Below are 15,373 nucleotides of genomic sequence, written 5' to 3' on the forward strand. Positions count from 1 at the left end.
ACAATGAGTATCCTAAACTGAAGAAACTAAGAGCAGGCTTGAACATTCTTGCTGACACAGAGGGTGCAATCTCCACTTGTTTCTGTATCACTTTCATCTATTGAAGCCCACTGGTGATGTAAGTACATTCTCAGTAGCAGATTTCCTGGAAAGAAAAGGAGCTGCAAACTGATTTTAAATACCAACCAAATAATTAGCCAATATTTTCAAATTATCCCTCTTTTATAGGTTGCCTGTATCTTCCTTTCAAGCAGCTCTTTCTATTGTTGCAGTAAGTCAGCACATAAGGATAGGGAACAAGGGTGTTTTTTTCCTTTTTATAGTAAATAAAGTCTACCTACTATCCTCAGATAGCATGAAGACTCCAAACCCACCCCAAGTGATATCCACCAGTTCCAAATCCTAGATATACGAAGCGTAACAGAAGTTGCCCAGCCTTTCAGTGGCTTGATAAGTATTTTCTCCAGTTCTTTCAGTCAGTTGACAGCTGAATTCCACCTTTCCTCCTGTTTAAAAGCCCAACCTTTCCAAGTATAAAGACATTGTTGACAACATAGATTTAGAACTTCTGGTAATGATCCCAAAACAATGCTAATATGTCAATGGAGAAAGGAAATAAAGTTTGGGAATTTGCCACCACACACTACTGGATGGAGTGAAAGCTCAGAAAGAAAACGTTTCTCTGTATGCAAGTAGCAAACAAATGGCTGTCTCACATTTACTCCCCAGTGTCCCCACCACAAGGATTACAACATATATTCAAGCAGCAGAGCAGAGACTTTGTGTACAAGGTGGGCAGATAAAGTGCACACCCAAACTTGGAGCCTGAGAAAACAGATGGCAGGAAAGACAAGACATGCAGCCTTACAGATTCATTTGTAACCACTGCCTATCCAGCCACAGCCCAAGCTCAGCAGATAGACTGGGCTGGGAGAAGCAATGGATCTAACAGTAGGTGCAGGCAACTGAGAGAAGGAAACCAAATATAAAGGAGTTATGACTTCAGTAAGTTTGGAGTCCAATAGGAAGATTAGAGAACTCCACTATTCATTATATCTGGAGCATGAAGGCACTTGCATAAAGGCACCTAGTCCTAGTCTCTCATCAGTCTGTGCAACAGCTGCAGCATATTTGTCCAGAGGACTACATCAGGAAACTCTTGGTCTGTTAAGTTATTCTACTCTTGTTGGTTAGTTTTCACAGAATCACGGAATTGTAGCAGTTAGAAGGGACCCCTAGAGATCATCTAGTCCAACCTCTTGCTAAAGATGGTGTACAAGAGTAGATTACACAGGAAACTGTCGTTTTTTTATTGCCTCCTAGAGGAAATTGTAACCATTCTGGGCAGCTTATTCCAGTGCTTTGTCACTCTCAAAGTAAAAAAAAATTTCCTCATTTTTGTATGGAACTTCCTGTGTTCCACTATGTCCACTGTCCACTCTCCTTCTCTGCTGGGGAAAAATGCATAGCTAATAGTGGTGACTGTTAAAAAGCAAAGCAAAACAAAACAAAACAAAACAAAAAACCACAGTGTTTTGTAGCTTAGAATTTGCTCTATCACAGTGTTATTGCATTCTTTGTACCTGTTGTAGTTTCTATGCAAATAAATAGGAGGCACTACTTTTGGAGCAACCCACAGTCTTCAGTAGGTACAAGGAGGCCATAACCCACATGACTTTGTCAGATTTCTCAGTCAAAAATGTCCATTAGTAGCAATTTTAACAGCTGTATCTCTGTCTCAATATTTTTAATAAATATTTCCAGACAACAGCTTTACGAGGACAGGAAGAATTGCTCATCCCAAAGACAATCTTCACCAGCCAAATACAGACCCTGCGTTCTCAGTCCAATGCTTTACCATAAGTTTTCAAACTCTTTGGTGTGGCATAATGATACTGGCCTTTGATATTTGGCCTCCAAAAAATTCTTATTTTATCAAAAACATTGTGGGAGAGACAGTGGTAGATTCATCTTACTAGAAAGTTCAAGGCTTTTACTGAAAACATATAAGAAAAGAATGGCCTTTTATAAAAAGCTTGAAATTAAAGGTATACTTTTCAAAATTGTGATGATCTTTAAGGTCCCTTCCAACCCAAATCATTCTGTGATTCTTTTAAACACCTTATCCTTTGTATTTGTTATACTATTCCTAAATATTAATGGAAATGAGACTTGACAGAAGTGTACCTAGAAGATATTGACTAACCTCAATTAAAATATTTCAGCTTTTTAGACTTGCACTAAAATTACTACGATAAAAAAATCAGCTTCATAAGAGGACAACTGAGCTACATTAATACATAACATAATACATATGGTAATACATCATATTATATTAAAGCAATGAGTTGCTATAACAGAAAAACTAAACTTTTCATCTACTGAAGCACAAAGTGAAGTAAGGTAGGGACAGAAGGTAAACTCTCAGCTGTTGTAAATTATCACAGCTCATGGAAGTTTGCCATTTTACACCTTCTGGGGAATATGAACTTCAAAATTATATAGCACTTTCCTTCCAAGTATCTCAAAGCAATTTATAAGCACTAAAACTTGACTTTCTCTGAGAGAAGTGTACATTTCAATCACTTTCTAGATGTGGGAACTCAGAGAAAAATTAAGTGAAATGACAGAAGACAGCAACGGTACGGAACATAATCAAAATCTTCCGTCCCTTCAACCTCTCCACAACTGAGTCTCATCTCCACTACCAAAGTCCCATGAAGACTTTGTGCTCCATGCCAAAGAATGAAGCCTGCTGATACATTGGTATCTGAAACATCCATACTGATGGACAAGATGGATCATGTGACAAAAGTATTTAACACATTTTTGTAGCTGAAAAGCATATCTCCACACTGACTATAAAACACTACATTCTTAACCTTCTTGGAGCAGCACAGACCAAACTATTTTGTGTTGTACTTCTAGAGAATGGCATTCCTGTACAATCAAAACCTCAAACATGAAGCAGTTTCCTCCGTAGTCCATTGGAGCTCCTCTACAAATGCAAATCTACAGATGCACTTCTTGCACCTAACTCATTTTTCTGCTATGATGAATGGAATGAGCAAGGCCCAGTGTGGTCCCTAGCTCTCCATATGTACAGCTGTGTTTAAAATCTACATAAGCTAGTGTGCAGCCCCTATCATAGTCTTCACAAGTACCTCACCTACTGACAACTTGTACCCTGCGATAGCTATCACACCTGGAAGTGCACAAATAAATCAAAGAAATAGCTGGAATGATCACACTGGAAATGCTCTACTCACTGCTGCAATCAAAGTCACTTTTGTTCTCAACAAGATCATCAGAAAGAAGTGAAGGGTGACAGTCTAGCCGGAATAAAGCAATGAAACCAAACCCAAAAATTCACGTTTGGATCTTGCTGCTTCCTTTCAAATAAGTCCAGCCATACAGAGCATTAAAGAAGACAAACAACCCTTCTCCACAGCCAGTTGTTTTTTTTGTTGTTGTTGTCGTTGTTGTTTACTTCTTTTTTAAGTTGCTTCTTTTTTAAGGGGCTTATCTCTTCATAAACAGAGCTATCTAACTAGGGTCTCAACTGTGATTTTGATATTTAAAAAGGTTAAAGTTTATCACAGCATTATGCCAACTTAAATAATGTTGGCTTCTCATTTCTCCAACAGGGTAAGAACAGTGTGTATGGGACATGGAGGCAGAGAACCCCCACGTTGACCCAGCAGTCATCATTTCAAAATCTAGAATTGCTCTTTTTTTTTTTTTTTAATTTTTTTTTTTTTAGTTTTTAGAGGAAACATTTGGCTGATACCAAATGAGCTAAAAGTTTACACAGCCATACTTAGCATTAAAAATAGGTGCTGGTATATAATTTTAACTGGAAATGACAATCTTTCACAATACAATACGTGTTGTTTTTATTGCTATTCCTCTCTTTTTTCCCTTGAAATATATTTTAAAAGTATAGTGGCTCTCTATGGAGACAGGAATCTACAAGCTTTCATCAGTAAAAATTGTTAGAGAATGAAATAGGTACAAAACAGAAAAAATTTTATAAAATATGCAGCATAGTTCTGTGAAAATTAGTCTAAGTGGTTCTTGAATATAGAAACATTCCTATTCCTTTCTTCCCTATTGTTAGGGTATAATTTTCTATGGATTTAATAGGCAAATCCAACAAATCACATAAAAATGTATCATTTTCTATAATAATCTTGACAACAGCTATACAGGACTTGTATGTCATTAATACCTTAGGTCACACACGAAAATGCACATCAAAGTACATACTCTTCTTTCTTGGTATATATATATGTATGCATGCTTTCAACATGCCATGTTACCATAAAATAACCGAGGTCAATTTTCCGAGTGAAATCACCAGGCTGTTTTTTTTGTTTTGTTTTGTTTGTACACCAGCGATACCACCAGCACCTTAGCTGCAAGAATAACTTTATTTTTGTTTTGTTGTTCTTTACCATTCTAATGACCTCAGCTCTCTGACTGCATCAGTTTATCTTTCTGGGTCTGCCTGAATTTCCTCTTCTTCCTCCTATCCACTTGATTCCTGCAACTATCAAACACCAGCTGCTGCAGTCCAGGTTATGCATTAATAAACTTGATACTTCAACTCTGAAGCATTGCTGGAACCTTGCTATGTGGATGGAGGCACTAACATTAATTTCAGGGACATTTAAGCCTTTTCTCATCAGCAGACAATTTAATTCTGCTTTCTTTAAATTCCATGAAGAACTTACATTAGCATAAGTGTATGCTTCTATGAAGGCATTTCTTTCAGCTGATTTTTAAGTTAGGGATTTTTTCCTCCATTACTTTCTTAATTACAAAAAAAAAAAAAAGCAAGCACGCTAGCAAAAGTTCATTCAGCTTCTTTGGGAACAGAGTAATTTCCCTTTCAATCAAATAACATCTTAAATATATCAGTTTCACTGATTCTGTTTTAGTTTTAATTTTTGTTTTAATCCCCATATTCAGATTAATGCAGGACTCATTACTTTTAAATGTTAGTTTTTCAAAATCAACTAATTGTCCTAACAATATCATTTACTTTTAAAAGTAATCTAAACACTTAAATGTATTTGCAAACACGGCTTTAAGATCTCAGATGTGTTTTGTGAATTGGGAACGTCAGAGCTTACCTCCTGCAAGATTAAAAGAAACAAGTTTATTACTAAAAATTAAATCTTATCTGAAGCAAGCTGAAACAACAGCAGTGCTGAAATGTGAATCTCAAAGTGTGTTTAGTTTTAGCTAACCTGACGCTTAATTTTCTTTCTCTGTCTTCTTTGGTTCCAAGTTACAAATAGAGGCAATGATAGCTCTCAAAAGAAAACTGAATGAAATACAGAGCTGCAGATTCTCAAAAGAGTTTCTAATTTTCTATCATTTTCAACAAGTTTAAACCCATCAGAAACAGCACTAAACAGTTTTTCAGGGATGCTGAAAGTCTCGAGATTACTGACATTTGTATCTGAATAGAAGATGTTAACTAAGATTGTAACACCAGACTGGTTATTTGGCATTGGTATCTGTGGGTTTTAGACTTTTTTTTATGCTGTGCTTTAGCTTAAAAATGAAGGCAATGTGTATTTCCAACCATGTCTGGCTTTCCCCACGCTATGGCAAAAGCAGTTTTCTATCATGTAAACGTATATCTGTATATTATACAATTCTACAGCTATACTTCAGATGCCACAAAGAGCAAAGCAGTCAACACAAAAGCCACCATAACAGATTAATTCAAATGCAGAATGCAGTATCACTGAAGCTGTCTTGCTGTGTGCACACCTTGATGTCCTCTTTTTGGCTTTCTAAATCAAAACAGACATCCCTTGCTTAGCTGAAGAAGTGACCTAAATTCAATAGCTGTGGGCACAGCAGCCTTCCTAAATACTTTTCTGAAGTTAATCTCTGATAAATAAGGTGAGGCAATGTTACTGTAGGACACTGAGGCAAAAGTAATGCCCTCCAGTAATTCCACTATTGCTCACAGCAGTGGCAGCAAAATAATCAAGTTTTCTGATAGGTACTGGCATGTAACAAAAAGAAAACAAGGAGAACACACAATTGCTCCTAACATAAACTTATTTTTAATATAGAAAACCCCTTTTGATACTGCTCTTGTTGATAAAAACTAAAATAAAATGAGCTACTATTCAAGAAATGACATGCAGAAACTTTATAAAGTTCAGACCAAAACCATATATAAAGCACACAAAACTTTACAGAAAGGCTAAGACTAGAACACTAGCTTTAAGCTAATGGAGACCAGGGGAGAAAGGTGTTTCCTAAATTAAGGGGACAGTATAAAAGAGGTAGCATTCATTTTCACTGTAAAATGTAAATATATTATGAATGATGCAGAAATTCTTTAAGGCCCCTTCCAATCTAAGCCATTCTGTGATGTTTCTATGAGAAATTACATGAGGAAGTATGCATATGACCTGAGCATATCGGCAGAGCATGGCGTAATATTCAGCTGCCTAAATCCACTGCCTCAATCCACTGCAGCAGGCACGTGCCCTGCCCAGTCTCCAGCTCCTGAGAAGGTCTCCTTGAAGCTTCTGTCCTGCTGATTTGCTCTCTGTATCGGTGATGTTGTATCAAAACCAAAGCACATGCCTGTGTTAACAAAAATGACTCCCACCCAAACCGTCTGGAAGGACTGTAAGAAATATTACCACTGCACACAGTCAATCCAGGTGAGATACCTGCTACTGTGATTAGCCTTTGTAAAATGAAATCTAAATCCTACCACAGGCTCTCTTTTCACACTATTTTTGTTTGAGAGTAATGTAATCTTGCTTGCAGCTAGCGGTGATAAGTAGTGCAAGCATCACAGAACCAGTACAGCAGACACAGTGATTCACGAATGGCTGTTTGGAACTTTTATATAGACTGCTCATGAAAAAGGCATTTAATAGGAGATGAAAATACAGCAAAATATGCACAAGAAAATGCTAATTTTTTCACGTAGCTTTACCAAATCACCTCGGCCTTGATGTACATCACACTCCTTTTTTCTCTCCTATGCCCCTTGTGATGAGAGGCTGACAGACATATTTAAATGTGGTGGTTTTCCACTTAGGCTAAATACTCACCAGGGATGAGCATTAGACCACCAGACATTATTTTACTTATTGCCCAAGAGAGCACTTAAGCTTATTTCTTGATCAGTGAAAGGCTAATACACTGTTTAAACACAACGTTGATTACCGAAATGCTCTCTTTCACTTGCTGTTTTATACTGTTACTTATTTTGCAGTAAAACTTAAGTTCACATTTATCAAAGCACTTAGTCCACATTTTGTCACAATATACGTGTACCCCTGAGAAACATGAATTTTGCTCTCTCCATATTAAAAACTACTCTCCAGAATCAAACGATAAATAGCACAAAAGATTGAAGTACTGCACTGATGGAATGGCAAGTCTGTAAGTGGAACATGACAACCCACTTCTAGACTCTTCTGTCCAACATAGGAAGATGTAGGCATCACTGGAGATGCACAGGAGATGTCGAAGAGTCTACCTCTGGCAGAGCACTGCTCCATTGTAACGGCCTGCTACCATGTGCATGCAGCAACGTTGCTAACAGCATCAAATTCTGGGATTTCTGTTGGAGAATACACTTAGCTGTCCACAATTGTCACAAGGAGATTTCAAATGGAGATGAAGTGCAAGAAAACACAGTTAAAAATAAGTCACTTTATTCTCCCCTAAGAAGAGGATAAATAGATGTGTAATAAAAGAGTTGAATTTATACATTTTTATGAAACACTTAACAACTCATAATACCCATAGCGTGTAGTCTTCCTGTCTTATTTTTCAAATTATTCAAGCAGTAGCACTTTTCTAATACAGAAACAAAAGTCTGCTTTTGCACTTACCCTTCATAGTAACGAAAGGAATAACTAGTGCTACAACTTCCCACGATGAACATCTGCTTTATGAACACAAGTTCACAAGTTGCACACAAGGAAGTTCGCAGGGCTGGAATATCTTGGGAGCCTAGTCATGGAAAAGATCCAGCTGCATGCTTTTCAGCTGAATAAACTGCTCGTGGAGTTTTTTCTACCCATTGTTCCAAGGTTATTTGCTATGCAGTTGATAATCACAAAAGTGAGTTGAATGGCAAAAGAAAAACCAACCAAAAAAACTTCTTAACCTTAACTTCAAAAGAAGCATTGGCAAATACTAAAATTGACCTATTTTAATGTTAACTATTTAAAAATATATATCTCTTTCAACAATTTACTTAACCAGTAGTAGCAGGGGAGGAAGGAACTGATCTATACTGATCTATACTGATCTAATGTTAAGAATGTTTTGCTTGATGTGATTCAAGAGATCACCTTAGATCAAGGGCAATATTAAATACAACATCATTTGATCAATATACTGCTGATCTCCCAGAACTATCCAGCAGATATTTCTATTTGTCACTATTAGTATGATCCTTGAAATATGAACAATTTAGCCTCATGACATCAAAGTTTTTAATCACAAATATGATAAGGCACACCTATGTTACAATTAACTGTAATGTGAGCTTATTACTTAAAATTTTGGCTTGGTTTCTACTTTCTATGTTGCCAGCAAGAAACTTTCTCTTGACAGATATCTCTGAGAATGCTTTCTTTTGTACAGTGTTGGTTACCTTCTCAATTATCAAGAGAAAGAATTCATCTGCTTCCTTAAAGTAGAGCCAATGAGCCTGTCTAGTAATGGCCAATTATGAAAGGATTCACTTTTCACTCCATGATAAACTAGACATTTATGTCCTCATCATGATTATTCTTGTGAATAAAACATGCTGAGCAGCTCATGATGAATTGAAAAAATAGCAAAGAATTTGCTTTTTGTCCTCCAACGTCTTCAGGATTCTTCTTTGGTTTTCGTCCCTTATTTTTATTCAACCAAACTCATACTTAATGCAGCTGACAAATCACAGATAATATTTCATAATCTTACACACTGGTAAAATGTGGGAATAGATATGAAAAAAAAATTCCATGTCACCTAATAATTGTTACAAGCTTAGTCTCATTAAAACAATCGTTACATTAAGGCTAGCAAGTTTCTCCCATCTCTTAGCCTACGGGGGGTTTCTGCTGGATTTTCTTTCCACTTACTTGCTTTAAGAAATAAATAACTGTCTGTTTTCTCCACTATTTTAAGACACCTACCAAAGAGTTTCTTAAGATTTTGGGAGGTAATAAGAGAAGTGAACTGTATAGTTTGTCCACTTTAACCAGGTTTGCAAGTCTGAAAGATTCAACAGGAATCACCAAGTCATACTACACTAACCCACATCCTAACATATTGACATTAATATTACTGCTTGATTTTTTCAATACAATATTGACTGAAATTGGGCAAAACATAATTGGTAGTCTAACAAAAATCCCAGATGTGACAGGTGTGAGGTGCAATCAGTGTAAATCTCATTCAGGCATCATTCTGTGTATTTTGATGCATTAAAATAACTGCCTTCATCTTTATGTGCAGCAGGATTGAATTGCCCAGTGGACATTTGGAATTTAAACTACCAAAAATAACTCTGCTCTCCAGACAGTGACATCTTTTCCAGAGGTTTGTTGAGGGAAGCTTGAATTTGTGCTTAGGACTTCATTGGAGCCCTCCTAGTAAAAGTGCCTTGGGGACCTTTGAATTTATTTTGCCATAACATGCGTGTGCATGTATGCAGAGGAAGCATCACTAGTCACAGGTAAGACAGACAAATCAAATAGCAGCATCCCCCATCAGCTTTTATATTATCTGCCCCACTTTGTGCCAATTTCCTCTAGCTTCCCCAACACCTTTTGCTTTGCTGTTCTTCCTTAAGACGTGGGACGGGGATTTGTCAAAGTCAATGAGCACTTTATTACAGTGAGAGTGCTCAGTAATGAACAATTCAGCAATTTAATGAGATTCTGTAGATCTGTCTCCAACCTGTCCATCAAGTTTCACTTCTATAAAGCACCCTGACACTAATCCTCTGGCATACCCAATCTTCACCCTGGGCTGAATATTAGATTCTTCCATGGTATATTGCATTACCACTATAACCTTAGCAAAAATGATGAACTTAACTACACTTGAGGCAATACAGTCGGTCTGATTTGATTTTCTTCTATCGGGTTGACTATGAGGGAATTACTTATTTACTAAGATAAAGCAAAACCAGTTTCTTATTGCCTTCTGAATGCCTAAATTGGTAAATACGTATGTATGTCTTTTAATTCATTCTAGAGACCTGGAATACTTGTAAATACATATTTATTCCTGGGCGTACAGACTGAATTAAAAGATGCACACGTTTTGCCTACAGCAGAAAACTAGTTTAAAAAATTCTTCATAACAGCATTAGTAACCTTTAGAGAGGCAATTATGATAACACTTAAATGGACAGTGTGGAGTTTGTTATCACTCAAAAAGCAGCGTATTACCTATGAGTATCTCTCCTCAGTATGACCCTCTGACAGAAACATAAGCTTTTCCTCACAGAGTGCCCACTGACTGGAGTGTACACAATTAAGAAAGCCATTTCTGAATTCTTCCTGCAGGATAGGATAATGACACAAGATTTAAAAACCCAAATTCCAAAACTGTTTCAGCAGGTTGCACAGTGTACCTGGACACAACCCTGTGCATGCTTGTTCATTACAGAGCTGGCATTAAATAATACCTGAATGGTTTTCTGCAGCTACTTTTCTAGCAAAAGTACCTACAAGCATATAGCTGGGAGATTTCAGCGAATCTGCAGAAAAACAAAGCAAATCAGTCAATCAGACATGCCTCCTATACAAACTTGTACATCAAAACCTTTTATGAGAAATAGAATATGGGCTAGGACTCCAGAGTACCCTGCCTAAAAACAAAACAAAATAAAGCAACAACAACAAAAAAAACCATCACAGATAGTTTGCTGCAGTTTCTGTTGTACAGACACCCTCCAGAGATCTTCACAAGAAACACTCTAGCTCTATATTACTATCTGCAGAAAATATCTTCCTGAATACTCCATAATCTAGCCTCAAAGTTTTGGAAAATGCTGCGTCAGTCATCAGACTGAAGGATTAAGGTGCACCTGCACACTGTCTTTGTGGTTTGAAGAGCTTAATGATACATTTTCATTTTTTAAGAATATTTTCTTCCTGCATGAAATTATTCATCCATGGAAGGTGAATTGCCCTACAGAATGAACACACATTCTACACTCTGAAAAAACAATGGCATATTCACAAAATTATATAGTTAAATAATCCAAAAGATAAGTAGATGAATAAGAGAGATTAAAATACAAATCAATAGAAGGACTCTCAGTCTTCTCTGATGGACCAAGATAACCAGCTTCCTAAAAGAAAGCACAGGTTTCTTTCAAGCAAATGACATTCTACCTTAAAATACCCTGAAATGCTTTCCTTCTATAAAACAGCAAAAAGAAAACAGAAGAAGTGTTTGGGTAACAAACCTTGTAGAGATTTACTTCCACTTAATCACAAGCTGCAATTTTTACAGATATCTCATAGGAGTGTTTCCAGTGACATGTTTAGTTTTAGTTTTTGTATTTCTCTTTACACGATAGATGTTTTTTCCCCTCACACTGGAGGTTACAACACAATGTTTTAATATTGTTAACATTGTATGGTTGGCAACCTGATGCTTTTCTGGATCCAACTTAATTTAAAGGAAATGTTTGCCATCAAGAGTTTCTTGCTACAAAGCTTCCACCAAAGCCTCCACTCATCTTTGAGTAGAGCAGTCCAGTTTCCTTCAGGCAAAGTCAGTTGCAGTAAAGGATTTCAGGCACTAGGAATTTGAAGTAATGCAGCTAAGCTTGTCTGAAGCAAATGGGACAGACTGCAGCAGCAGATTTGCTACCAGCCTTGCGGCACTAGCCCTGCCAGATACAATGACAATTGAGTCAGATGCATCAGCCACCTCTTCTCATCAGTCAAAGGTGGGTCTGGAAGAAAATCTCTGGCCACATCCAAATAACACAAGTTAACCAATTAAAAAAAAGTTTTCTTTCAAACAAACTAATTGCATTAATGCAATACATTTTTGTTTAATTAATTTTAAAATTTCCTGCAGTTGTTATTCGCAGCTTTTTCTCAACGTTTCTTCTCACTTGAGATTGCTTCAGGGATCCAAAACAACAATGCATTGCAATAGTTTAAGAGAGTATCACACATTTTGCTCGTTCACCAGTCTTCTTACCTGCCAGATTTGTTCTTCACTGAGTGAAGTGAGTCTATCACTTTTAAAAACCTCTCGAAGGAGACAGTATGGGAGTCCCAGAACTTCTTCAGGATGACTCTTCAATAGCTCAGAGAGATGTTTTACTAAGAAGTCAACCACTGCATTCTCCAACAAAGTGAGGTTGAAGAGGTCCGCAAGCTTATACAGGTCCAAGTAATTAAAACTATTTAATTCCTAGATGGGTGAAGCAAACAAAATACATCTCAGAAGAAAAAAAAAAAGAGAGAGAGGAAAAAAACCCCAAGGTCTCAAATAATAAAAAAAAGGCTGTTCTTTTGGAAGCTGAGGAAAAAGAAGGTAATACAATTAACATAGCTTCATTCAAAACGTATGTGCAAATGTTACCAGGGCATATGCAAATATATACAATGCTAGTCATTTACATTACAACTGCAACAGTTACATATGCATACAGCATCTATAAGAAATATAGATTCGTATATAAAATAATACACCAGCATGGTTTATAACAAAAGATCACAGGAGTTAAGAAGTGTATTTTTAACTGCAGTAGTTTGCTACAAAGCAATTGTTTGCTCAGTATTTACCATTCAGATTGATCTAGAGCACCTGTGCAGTACAAATTTTAGTTCCATGAAACCTCACAAAATTCAAGATGGTGAACTACATTTTATTATGCATAAGTTTATCTTCAATGAACAAATAGTCCTTTCTTTTTCAAACCAATGACAGCAACCTATAGTGGATGTTGGACTCCTATTCTTTGTCCCCTTCCTTCTCACAGTAGCAAGCCTGCAGAACAAAAGCTACAGACTGGGCAAGATGTTTTCTTCATCCTCGTACCAGGTAATTTATATTTATAGACTAATGTTTCTGTCTTGGCACCCCCTGTAAATTAGTGTCAGCTGCACTAGACCACAGGCTCTTCAGAATTCACACAGGCTGGAGAAAAGCACTTAGGCCATTTGGTAAAGAAGCTTGTTTATCCAGTCTCTCTGTTCTTGCTGTATGCTCACATGTCTCTTCTTCTCCCCTTCACAGCCCCAGTTTTCACCTTCCAATTTCCTGCATTGCTCCCTCTCAGCAGCCTTCTCCTTGACCAGCTCCAGGTGTGAAAGTGACAAGAACTGTTGTCAGTTCCACTCCACGGGTTCGTTAACACTGGGACTAGAGCAGGGAAGAGAAACAGACTGAATTAAGGCAATTTCACTTTCGCTGCTCTGCTGGATGGGATGGCAGAACCAAATGAAACTGACAAGAAATCTTGTAAATGTCAAATGAGCTGCACGGCTGGCAGATCGAGCAGAGCAACAGGGAAGATGGGAAAGTGCGAAGAGGGTTTTTTTGGAAGGTTTTATGGGCTACATCTCGAACGTGTGAATTGGGTGGCTGTCCCAATGACTGTGGAGCTGTTTATGCATATGCAATGGAGAGTGAAGAAAGAATTTTTTTCACCTGCTTGGAGGAGTCAGTGCTGGAGAAAACTGAATCAAATTCCTTCGGAGGTGCCTATTTGCTGCATTACCTCCCAACCTGAACACCCACCTTCACTGGCAGGGATGTAGATTAAAGACAAATCCCATTCATTATCTACTTAAACTGTTGGATAGAAGCTTCTCTTCCTTTTCTTGAAAGAACAAAGAGAAGGTGTTTAAATTGCCAGAATAAACACTAACAGCCATCAGCCCCAAAGACTGAAATTCTGAACAGCTCCATAATGTAACCTGCTCTTCACATTAACACAGAGGAGGCAAGGATAAATCTCCCATAGCTGCAGAAAAACAAAGAAAAAGGAAGGAATTCTATATGAAAAGTATCTGGTCAGTGTGCTTCCTCCATGATTTAATATCTGCAGATCACAGATGGTTCCTCACAGCACCATGCAGCGGTGGCACCAACATCACACAGCATAATCAAAGTACATCTCTCAGCATTTAACAGACGGCAACCACGCTTTTATTGTGGCTGGTTAGGAAGCATATTTGCTCAAAAAGCTCCTTGATTGAATGAATGTCAAACATTCTGAAAGAAATTTAGAACAACTTGATGTATTATATTGAGCTCTTTTGTCAACAGCTATTTCTGGGGAGGATAAAAATAAATACATAATCAAGAATTAGGATCTGAGGGATGATAACATCCCAACTCAGTGGAGAAGGACAGATGACTTAAAAAATGGTCTTCAGAAGAGGGCACTACTGGAGGTAACATAATATTTTCTCATTATTAAAGACTAATGTGGCGCACAAATGTAATTTTACCCTAAAAAAATCTTCACATTTTCAGTGAAATCTGGAAAACACTGTTACACCTGCATTTTTTTGTTTTGGTATTTTTGATGATCCCTCAGGCTCCTCCACCCCTCAGAATGACACCAACTGAAGTTTTTGATGAAAACTGTCATACAGCAGAGAGGTTGAACTCTGGATAAAAAACAAACTCTCCTCAGCTCTTTGTTTATCATATTATTTATTTATTATGGGTTTTATTTCTTTACTTATTTTTATTGGTTGGCTGGCAGATCTTCAATGCTTTGTCTAACATAATGCGTTAGTGACCTGCTGGACTCATGTTTACTGCTTGATGAATATTGCAAGTACATTTTGTTAAAGCTGATCTTCACCTGTAATCAAAAACATCTATTTGTGTTTTTCATAAAGTTTGAATTGATCCATGGGTTTGTATTTCACAGTATAAGCAGCAGTGCATTAGCTTTTACAAATGAAAATTATTAGAACGTCATACTAATTTTCCAATCAAAATTATACAGTACTGTATACTGCTGTCTCTGTGATTATATCAAAAGGCAAAAAAAGTCATGCTGAGACTGCAAGATGTATCCCACAGATCAGATAACCAAGCTCTTGAGCTCTTGATGTCTGGTAAGGCTTTCAAGAATATCAGACTAAAAAGCACTATGCAAGTTAGTTGCAAAAAAATACAGCTTATCTTCTGGCTTTTTTCTTAAAAAAAAAAAAAAAAAAAAAAAGGAACCAACAAAACAATCACTATTAACTTAGGCTGACTAGCTTCTGATGAACATGAACATGTTTTCAAGCTAACTTAACTGAATGAAAAATGTGTTAAATAAATGAAAAATGAAACAGTTACTAAATAGAAAATTTACTCCTGGTTATAAGTAAGA

At 37.0% G+C, this 15,373-nt stretch overlaps 1 protein-coding gene across 5 annotated transcripts in view; it reads right to left on the reverse strand.

Moving 5' to 3' along the window:
- Window positions 1-15,373, reverse strand: part of KLHL32 (kelch like family member 32) — a 124,820-nt gene that overhangs the window by 27,658 nt on the left and 81,789 nt on the right. For 4 of the 5 annotated variants that reach the window (XM_031610958.2, XM_090135981.1, XM_090135979.1 and 1 more), the window contains one exon: window positions 12,226-12,441. The exons of the other annotated variant lie outside the window; for it this stretch is intronic. In XM_031610958.2, coding sequence (XP_031466818.2) covers window positions 12,226-12,441 — 216 coding nt within the window. The remainder of the gene's footprint in view (window positions 1-12,225; window positions 12,442-15,373) is intronic. 5 annotated transcript variants of the gene reach the window in all.

The sequence above is a fragment of the Phasianus colchicus genome, chromosome 2 (assembly GCF_987193195.1).
Source record: "Phasianus colchicus chromosome 2, bPhaCol1.hap1.1, whole genome shotgun sequence".
Taxonomy (NCBI): Eukaryota; Metazoa; Chordata; class Aves; order Galliformes; family Phasianidae; genus Phasianus; species Phasianus colchicus.